The 10,881-nt window shown below is 37.8% G+C and overlaps 1 protein-coding gene across 18 annotated transcripts in view; it reads left to right on the top strand.

Annotated features, from left to right (window-relative positions):
• Positions 1 to 10,881, top strand: part of DST (dystonin) — a 496,974-nt gene that overhangs the window by 375,219 nt on the left and 110,874 nt on the right. For all 18 annotated transcript variants that reach the window (XM_079934485.1, XM_079934486.1, XM_079934474.1 and 15 more), the window contains 5 exons: positions 5,139 to 5,347; positions 6,566 to 6,883; positions 7,689 to 7,855; positions 9,485 to 9,641; positions 10,530 to 10,656. In XM_079934485.1, the coding sequence (XP_079790611.1) occupies positions 5,139 to 5,347; positions 6,566 to 6,883; positions 7,689 to 7,855; positions 9,485 to 9,641; positions 10,530 to 10,656 (978 nt within the window). The remainder of the gene's footprint in view (positions 1 to 5,138; positions 5,348 to 6,565; positions 6,884 to 7,688; positions 7,856 to 9,484; positions 9,642 to 10,529; positions 10,657 to 10,881) is intronic.

The raw sequence follows: 10,881 nt of genomic DNA, 5'->3' as shown, positions 1-10,881 counted from the left end.
AGGTTCTTGTTGATTTTATCTATTTTATATATAGTAGTGTGTAATTTGTTAATCCCAAACTCCTAACTTATCCCTCCTGCTACGTTTCTCCTTTGGTAACCATAAGTTTGTTTTCGAAGTCTGTGAGTCTGTTTCTATTTTGTAAATAAGTTCATTTGTATCATTTTTCTTTTAGATTCTACGTATAAGTGATATCACATGATATTTGTCTTTCTGTGCCTGACTTACTAAACTCAGTATAATAACCTCTAGGTCCATCCATGTTGCTGCAGATGGCATTAGTTCATTCTTTTTATGGCTGAGTATTATTGCATTGTATATATATATATGTACCATATCTTCTTTATCCATTCATGGACATTTAGGTTGCTTCCATGTCTTGGCTATTGTAAACAGTGCTGCATGTATCTTTTCGAATTATGGTTTTCTCTGGATATATGCCCAGGGGTGGGATTGCTGGATCATATGATAGTTCTATTTTTAGTTTTTTGAGGAACCTCCATACTGTTTTCCATAGTGGTTGTACCAATTTACATTCCCACCAACAGTGTAGAAGGGTTCCCTGTTCTCCACACCCTCTCCAGCATTTATTGTTTGTGGACTTTTTGATGATGGCCATTCTGAGCGGTGTGTGGTGAATACTTCGTTGTAGTTTTGATGTCCATTTCTCTTAACAATTAGTGATGTTGAGCATGTTTTCATGTGCTTTTGGTTAATGTCTTCTTTGGAGAAATGTCTATTTAGATCTTCTGCCCAATTTTTGATTGGGTTGTTTGTTTTTTTGATACAGAGCTGCATGTGCTGTTTGTATATTTTGGAGATTAATCCCTTGTTGGTTGCTTCATTTGCAAATATTTTCTCCCATTCTGTGGGTTGTCTTTTCATTTTGTTTATGGTTTCCTTTGCTGTGCAAAACCTTTTAAGTTTAATTAGGTCCCATTTATTTATTTTTGTTTTTATTACTCTAGGAGATGGATCCAAAAAGATATTGCTACTATTTATGTCAAAGACATAAATCGTTCTTTGTTGCAGACATTCAGAAGACTATGTTTTCTTCTAAGTGTTTTATAATACCCAGCCTTACATTTAGGGTTTTTTTATTTTTTATTTTATATTAGAGTATAGTTGACTTACAAAAAACTCTTTATGTATGCAGCAGTCACAGAAAGTAGAACCTAACAAGATTCTGTTGGTTGATGGGATTCGGCCCAGCTAGACTCTCAACCTAAGGCCAGAACAGACTCAACAGACTCTTGCAGGGATCTTCTTGTCAAAAGCAGGAGCCAAGGGGTTAGGAGGTTGAGATGTTCCTGCTTCTCCTTTTCGTGGGGTCTTTGAGTGGCCTCACAGGGTTCTTCCGTGATCCTAGAAACCCTGTCGAGTTACAGCGATGCTTTTGCGTCCTCTCATGTTAGGTGGTGCCTTTCTTGAGGAAAGAGCTATTGTATATTACCTTTGTATCGACTCACAGTATTTAGTTTAAACTAAACGCACAGTGGATTATCAATTAACATTGTTTATTGTCTTATTATATTTTTTGTTTGGACTTTGCTACTTTTCCTATATTTAATGTGTGGTTTCAGGTTATTAAATATTTCTCAGTGTGAAATAAAAACTTTAACATAGCAAATGATTAACATACCTTTCACCCCAAGAGAGCTGGCATTAAAATCTGAGTTGAAATTGTAGGTAAAGAGAAGGATGAAGCTTTGCTCTTCTAAAACCACTCTGTAGAAGTCAAACCTTTTTCTTTCTTACATTCAGAATCTTTTTTTTTAATTTATTTTCAGATGATTTGTTTCCAGCAGTGTATGATATGCTCCTTCTAACCTACAGGAAAAATATTTCATCTTATTTTGCCCAACAGGATTTCGTATTCAAAGAGGCAAAAACCCTCGAGGTGAAATATCAGTAATATGACATAAAGTCCTGCACTGTTTCAAGAAAATGTAAAAAACAACCAAAAAAATTTATACATTTTCTGTTACAGTATTTCATCATGGATTTAAACACTGATATAGTGCAATTTTTTATCAATATTTTTTAAAATAAATTTATTTTTATTTATTTTTGGCTGCATTGTGTCTTTGTTGCTGCTTATGGGCTTTCTCTAGTTGTGGCGAGCAGGGGCTACTCTTCGTTGCGGTGCGCAGACTTCTCATTGCGGTGGCTTCTCTTGTTGCGGAGCACTGGCTCTAGGCACGTGGGCTCCAGAAGTTGTGGCAACGGGCTTCAGTAGTTGTGTCTTGTGGGCTCTGGAGCACAGGCTCAGTAGTTGTGGCGCATGGGCTTAGTTGCTCTGCAGCATGTGGGATCTTCCCGGACCAGGGCTCGAACCCATGTCCCTTGCATTGGCAGGCGGATTCTTAACCCCTGAGCCACCAGGGAAGTCCATATCAATATTTTTTAATTAAAGTATAGTTGATTTACAGTGTTGTGTTAATTACTTCTGTACAGCAAAGTGATTCAGTTGTACATATATATATATATATATATATATATATATATACATTCTTTTTTTAATATTCTTTTCCATTATGGTTTATCACAGGTTATTGAATATAGCTCCCTGTGCTATACAGTAGGACCTTGTTGTTTATCCATTCTATATATAAGAGTTTACATCTACTAACCCCAACTTCCCACTGCATCCCTCCCCCAGCCCCCTCCGCCTTGGCGACCTCCAGTCTGTTCTCTAGAGACATTCAGAATATTTTGATCGTGCACCTTGTCACGTAATTTTCAGCATGTGTATATAGATGCTCAGAGATGCACATGTATTTATTAATTACATACACCTATTGCTATCTTAGCACATTATGTACATTATAAGACCCCAAAATATAAAATGTTAAAGTAGATGATAAAACCGCGAATGATCCTGTATCCCAGAGCACTGTCTTCACCTCCCACCTTGGCAACCACTGCTCTTGGGACAGGGGCTTGGGGGAGAAAAGACGATTTTATATGTAATTCTGGTATTTGAAGAGGCATTTTGACACCTTCCCATTGTTAACTGTACACAATTTCACTTTCATTTGTTTAAAATCCATGTTACATTATTTTAAGACTACAGCTCCTCTCTGGCATAGTTTTTTAGGAATATGTGAAAGATATTTAAGATATAGAGGAGTTTCTCTAAGATCTATTTGACTTCTAAGAAAACCAACCACTTAAAAAAGTAACGTTCTTGGGCTTCCCTGGTGGCGCAGTGGTTGAGAGTCCGCCTGCCGATGCAGGGGACACGGGTTCGTGCCCCGGTCCGGGAAGATCCCACGTGCCGCGGAGCGACTGGGCCCGTGAGCCATGGCCGCTGGGCCTGCGCGTCCGGAGCTTGTGCTCCGCAACGGGAGAGGCCACAACAGTGAGAGGCCCGCGTAACGCAAAAAACAAAAAAAACCCAAAAAAAGTAACATTCTTAAAGTAAATTTTGTTTGTCCCTTTTTCTAAAATATTTTTTAATTACTAAAGTCAAGAATTTACTTCAGTGACAATATTTTATTACTAAGGAGTCCAAAAATAAACTAATACAATGTGTTAATTAAAAAAATTTTTTTTATTGAAGTACAGTTGATTTACAATGTTATGTGTGTTAATTTTATTAAAATAGCTGACTTTGCTTGGGAAATCACTTACCATAGCTAAACAGATATGATGGTGCCCTGTTGAAGCACAGAGCCGCCCATTTGAGAAACAGCTCACCTGCCAATCACAGCCTGCAGTTCAGATGATCTGCTCTGTGACTTTCAAATCAGGCTGTACTTGAACCCGCTGCTTGTCTGCCCTCAGCATCTTGGTGCATATTAAATTCTGTCCCCTCCCTGTTACCCTTCTCACGGGCTTCATTGTGTTTTCGTGAAAGGAGCATAATTGTCTCTTTCAATCATCCAAGCTTAACCTCTCAATTCAGTGAAAATTTGTCAAAGTGTTTTCTCATGATATAATATTAGAACAAGCAAAAAGAAATATTGTTTGTTTATATGGATTATGTACCATGAGCCAAACATAAGCATGTAAGAGATTTCATTTTTATAGAGATGTCAATATTTTCTTCCATTGAAACATTTTACAGTGTATCAGAAATAATTAAAATTCTTTTCAGATTCTTGGACAGTAAGTGATAAATTGATGATTAAAAACATTGTTTTCCAGAGAGGTGGAGTCGGCGGAGGGAGAGGTGAATACATTAAAAACTACTGTTCTTTGAACTTCTCATTGGTCTTGCAGCATAGAATGTAGGTTGTTAAAATATAGAGCTTTATATATGAATGAAAACTAGACAGAAAGGTTTTTTTTTAAAAGCATCTTAAGTCTTTAGAATTGAAAGTAAAGTTAATCTTATCTGAGACAGGTCAGCCTCCTAACACTGTTTATTTTTCCCTTTGCCTGCTATTAAACTTATCAAATACATTCTATCTGTGTTATCTTAGAAGCATCATCTCAACCTTCTGTATTTTATGTGAATTTTCATTGTGTGTTGTCTATTTTTTCAGTACATTTGCATCTGCTAACTTCTGTGCGTTTGAGTACTTTACTTAGGATGTGAAGGATGAGAAAAACTTAAATCTTTGTGTGCGTGTGTTGTGTGTGTGTGTGTACGTGACAGAGAGAGCATGAGTGAGCAAGAAAGATTGAAATAATTTTTATGTGTAAAGGTTAATTCTTAATTAATCTTTATAAGAGTATATTGTTTCTTGAGATTAGCTCTGTAAGACTGTCACCTTTTTTTTTTTTTCCATGTAGTTATCAAGTGTGGCTAATTTGAAAAGTCAGGTTGAGAACCAATATTTACTCCAAAGATTGGCTGTTTGGATCACATTCATTTCTCTGGACAATTCAAATGTTTATGCATCCAAAAATCTTTTTTTCAAATGAAGATTATACACACACACACACAATTATATTTACACATATATACTATTTAAAAATTTTTAGCTTTTTATTTTCCACTAGGATCTTTTCTTTCTTTTTTCAGGTTTTGGTGGTGCTCTGATGATGCATTATGAATTTATCATTTCAACCTTTTTTCCTCTTCCAATTCTAGTGTAGTAATTTTTGTGACTCTCCTTAGTGTGTTTTGCAAAGGAACGGTGCAAAGAGAACTTAGTGGTTAAAGTTTCCCAATCCTTTTGGACTAGGTGACATTGTCGGGAGATATGATGACCTGTCCAAGTCTGTCAGTGAACGAAACGAGAAGCTGCAGATAACCCTGACCCGCTCTCTGAGTGTGCAGGACGGCCTGGATGAGATGCTGGACTGGATGGCGGGTGTGGAGCGCTCGCTGGAAGAGCAGCGCCCCGTGCCCTTGAACTCCGCCGCTCTGCAGGACGTCATCAGTAAAAACATCGTAAGTGACTTCCAACAAACCACTTTTAGTTGAAAATAAACCCAGCATCTCAGGTTATTCAAAAAGTGTGGATGTTTTCATGCTCTGCCCATATCAAAGCCTTTCACTGATTTTCACTACACATTTTCATCCCTAAAATTCATATATCCTGGGTTTTTCCATGTGTAGACATAAACCTATATATGAAGAACTTGAATGTTCTTGTTAGTGTAACATTATTTGCTCTTTTATCTGTGTATCTTCCTCAGCATATGAATCGTGGGTTATAAAGATCATTCTAGATGGCAGGGACCAGAACCTTATAATTCTCTTTAAGAAAAAACACAGACTTATTCTTCCCAGGAACTTGAACTGTATATACTATTGGGTTCTCTTGCTAAAACAGCACTGGAAATTTGGATAAATTTAAAATAATTGTTTGAAAGTTACTAAGAGAGTAGAGCTTAAAAGTTTTCATCACAAGGAAAAAAATTGTAACTGTGTGTGGTGATGGAGGTTACCTAGACTTACTGTGGGGATCATTTGGCAATATTTACAGTTATCGAATCATTATGTTGTACACCTGAAACTAATATAGTGTTATAACATTGTTATAACAGATAATTTTATACATATGTCAATTATATCTCAATTTAAAAATTGTAATATATTGAAAAAAATATAGTAAGCTCCAAGGATGGGTAGATTTAAGAGAAATTTAAGGCGTAAAGAGATGTCTCCTGAATATAAAAACATGGAAAGTAGCGCTTGCATAGAGACAAGTGTGCGAAGCGATTTTCTGTGGAGCAGAGAGGGACTTCCCTCTGTGTACTTTTCATGAACATCACTCATGGTACAGGGCATCCCCGCACACCGGGTCCTGTTTGTTCCTCACGGCTTCAGCCAGCTGCCCAGGAGGTTAATCAGATCAGTCTTGTTGTTGTCTAGCCTTTGAAAAATCAGGACCGTGGATAATCCCTGGGCTGCAGGAGATCCCGGGGTTACTGAGTGGCGGCTGTCTCCTGCCTCGCCAGGGCAGCCAGCCAGCTGTTCTCCAGTCTCCTTGCGGGGACTGGGGATGGGATTCCTCCAGGGACCAATCAGCTTGTCTGTCACTCCCATTAGCTTCCTTAGTCACAGGTGGCTCAAACTTCTGTTGTTCTGAATAGTAATTTTTACAAGTCTGACGTTATTTGTAAATATCATTATGTTACGTGTGTGGTATTTGGTTCATTTCAGTTGTTGGACCAGGACATTACGGGGCGGCAGAGCAGCATAAATGCCATGAATGAGAAAGTGAAGAGGTTCACAGAGACCACAGACCCGTCCACCGCATCCTCGCTGCAGGCCAGGATGAAGGACTTAGCCCTTCGCTTTTCAGAAGCAAGTCGCAAACACAAAGAAAAACTTGCCCAAATGGAGGAACTCAAAACCAAAGTGGAGCTGTTTGAGAACCTCTCAGAAAAGCTCCAGACATTCTTAGAAACCAAAACCCAGGCTCTTACAGAGGCAGACGTGCCTGAGAAGGATGTTAGTGAGTTGTCTCAGTTTATGCAGGTATGTTTCCCATGGAATTCACAAGACTGATCAAATATATCAACAGCTAAGACAAGCACATACATTTATTGGCAGAGTTATGATTAACAAGCATCATTTTAATTGCTGATGGATTGGTTAGATCTATGCTTTCCTCCTTTAAAAACTTCAAAGCTCATCTTCTCCTTGAAGCCTTTGGTCATTAATCAGAAGTGAACACCATCTCTCATTTTCTGTATATCATAGGTGATATACATATCTTATTTCAGAGCCCACAGAGGCAGAATGTAAAGAGTGCATATTTAAATTAAATTAAACTGTTCTCTTTCAAACAGCCTGCCTGCATGTTTGTTTCTGCTTAGACCATAGGCAGGATCATTCTGTGAAATTCTGAGTGGAGCCATTCTGGTCCCATACTTACATCTTGATGGGATGCCCTTTGAAGATCTAGCAACACCTTATACTTTTTTAAATTTTTGTATTGAAGTATAGTTGATTTACAATGTTGTGTTAATTACTGCTGTCCAGCAAAGTGACTCAGTTACACACACACACACACACACACACACACACACATATATATATATACATTCTTTTTCAAATATTCTTTTCCATTATGTTTTTTCATAGGCTATTGAATATATTTCTCTGTGCTATACAATAGGACCTTGTTCTGTATCCATTCCATATATAAAAAGCTTACATCTGCTAACCCCAGCCTCCCCCTCCATCCCTCCCCCAAGCCCGTCCCCCTTGGCAACCACCAGTCTGTTCTTTATGTTCGTAGCAACATCTTATATTGATGAAATATCTAAATGCTTTGTAGGAATCAACTTCTGAACTGCTAGAACGCAGGAAAGATCTCGAAGTTTTGCAGAATCTCTTGAAGGAGATCTCCAGCCATGGCTTGCCAGGGGATAAAGCTCTGGTTTTTGAAAAAACAAATAATTTGTCAAAGAAATTCAAGGAAATGGAGGATACTGTCAAAGAAAAGTAAGCACCACTTAAGAAATTGGATTTTATTCTACTTGATACTAATTGGAATGCATGATTTTTATTTAGTTATGTAGCTACCTGAAACAGTTTTTGGAAACTTGAGAAAAAGCTTAGGGCTACTTTATAAGTACTTTAATATTGATAAATTTTTTGCTGTTAAAACTAAGTATAGTTTTTGTTAAAGTATTTAGGAGGGAAATTCACCACTTCTTACATGAAAGTATTTATAGAAAGCACTGTGTAAGGAAAATGGTGGTGGTAGTGTTTTACTGAAAGTAGTCTAAACTCACTGTGGTCTGAAGGCTTTGGCTATTACATTTTTATTTGCAAAGGCAGAAATAACCTTGAAAGATAGCCCATGGTTCATTGCTTTCTGGGCTCCGTTCAGAAATGATGCATCATTCCAGCATAGTTCTGGATAGTTCTGGATGGCTTTTTTTTTTTTTGTAAAATAGTTTCCTTTTTGAAGAGTTGTAGATCAGACATGATTCCATGAACAAACAAGGTAAGAAACAAGAGAATGAACCTAAATTAAGGTAAAAAGCTGTACAGGGGTGTGAGCCTTCTGATTGAGTTTTATATTTCTGATCTCGTGCTAGTTGAGAATATACATCTGGTTTTGCCAAAGTTCATACAGAAGCCACCCAAAAGATAGAAAGTAGTCATTTCTCTTTCAGCTGTTATTCTTCGTCATTTCTTTGGAATTGTCTACCTAAAACTTTTGAGTGCTGTCTGGACTACTCACAGAGCTATCATTTCCATCCTATTTAATTCACATGGCGCAGAAGAAATATTCTTGATTTCTTTGGGTAAACTCTAGGTTGTTTCTTCTGTTAGATGGGTCCAATTATAAAACCATGTGGTCATCGGTGATTAGTTTACCAACCATGTACTCTCTGCTAGTAATCCACACACCTGCACACGTGCACATGCCATCTACATGGTATCCAGTTACCAAATCTAACTGTCCTCATAGCTGTACCTGTGCCAGGCGTGTGCCCTCCCTCTGTGTAGTGTACAGAGACTGTACAGAGAGATCCGTATAGTTCACTGTGGAGCTTTCTGAGTATCCATGGGGGAGGTGCACATTAAGTTCTGCATCACTAGGTCTCACCTCGTTTTTGGAAACTCAAACCTGTCCTCTCTCTCTGTAAAGACCCAGTTTACCCATCCACTAAAGTGACTGTAGTGACACTAGGTGGCGCTGTGTTTCCCTTATGTTAGTGACTTGTGTTTCCCCTCTGGTTCTCAGCCTGCTGGTGTTTAGCACCATATAAAGCGGACAGATAAAAGCTCACTGGCTCTAAATCATGTTAAAGCTGTTTATATGGCTTTAGAGTGTACATAGCATTATAGAGTGCCGTTACACATGGGTTACAAATATCTTAACTGTTCCTATCTTGATCTACAGACTTTACTGAGGAAATAGACAAGGAGTAATTTAGCTGGTTTCACTTGCCGCCTATGAAACCTTTCCTCCTGTATCTGAGGATTGGAGTGTGCCTGGGGGAAGATTTTTTCTTAATGTTAAGCTTGAAATGGGCATAATAATTTACTTTTTAGTAATTAGTCCTTTGGAGTGTCTCCCTTTGTGGCTTAAATTTGTCAATGATGTTTGTGATCTAGAAAAGAAGCTGTATCTTCTTGTCAAGAACAGATGGATGCCTTTCAAGTTCTGGTTAATTCATTAAAGTCGTGGATAAAAGAAACCACAGAAAGAGTTCCCATTGTGCAGCCTTCTTCTGGTGCAGAGGATTTAGGGAAATCTTTGGAAGAAACTAAGGTGAATCACTGTCCATGTCTGATAAGAATTTCTCATTTGCTTGTGTTAGGAATGAGAGGTTTCCTTTTATCTAATAGCACATAAGTTAGAGCCTCATGTATGTACAGTGTATTTTGGTGGTATTTGGAAATCATGACGGGTTTAACTGATCCTTTCGAAGAAGGACACAGACTTTCAGTTAATTTGCTTTTTTAAAGAGACGTATTTGTGAGTTGCTGACTGGTCCGAGTTTCTTTCCCCACCACATCTCTACTTAGTTTATTTTTTATACCATTTTTCATAATGTTAGTAAAAGATCCTTCTCTTCAACTCAGCATTTTGCTCTAGTTTGGATATATCACTCTAACCAGTATTTGAAGATGGAAGTTATTTGAATCTCTAGTGTGTGAGTCTTGTCATCTGACTCAGTCATAAAACTTATGACCAGTTATGGCAAGTTTTCCACTCCAAATTTGTGGAGTTGTGTGTCCTTTAAAATTCATTGAAGTTTTGATGATTAAAATTCACTATTAAATGGAATTCTGAATTTCCATTTTTTAAAATTGTTTCTACTACCTTTTTTTTTTTGTAACTTGGCTGTTACCTAGTACAGTTTTGCAGACTTACAGTTGACAGTTACTTTGGAACCCGTGGCAGCTGGGACTAGCCTGGCTTCCACTGTGGCTGGGAGCAGAATTCAGGATGGACCCCACCCCACTCCTCACTAATAACAGTGTTAACAGTCACTTGGACCATTGGAACAAATAGAGATGCTGTCCTTTTCTTCCATCCCATAAGTCAGAACCCACAATCATCACTGTTTTAAGATATGTTTAAGATATTGAATTATAATGTATAACTTGGAAAAGATTACAGAGACTGAAAAATAATGTGTTTTTGTATCTCCAGAAATTACAAGAGAAGTGGAGCTTAAAAACACCAGAGATTCAGAAAGTCAACAACAGTGGGATCTCACTGTGTAATCTAATAAGTGCTGTGATGACCCCTGCAAAGGCCATAGCAGCAGTTAAGTCAGGTAAGTGCTTTATTTACATTTGTGGTAAAACCCATTGGGTTTTACCAATGAATTGGGTCCACCCATGTTGATTTTATTTGTGTATGTTATTTTTAAAAATTAATGCATAAAATAACCTCAGAAACACGAAGGGAAAGTGACAAGAACGATGGCATCTCTAAACAACCTAAACGCTGCCACGGAAAAGTGTCTGTTCTGGTCAAATTTCAGATCTCTTAGGTTTCA

This window comes from Stenella coeruleoalba (genome assembly GCF_951394435.1).
Source record: "Stenella coeruleoalba genome assembly, chromosome: 10".
NCBI classification, from domain to species: Eukaryota; Metazoa; Chordata; class Mammalia; order Artiodactyla; family Delphinidae; genus Stenella; species Stenella coeruleoalba.
Note: the sequence above shows the minus strand (reverse complement) of the source record. Positions and strands in the feature narration are given on the sequence as shown.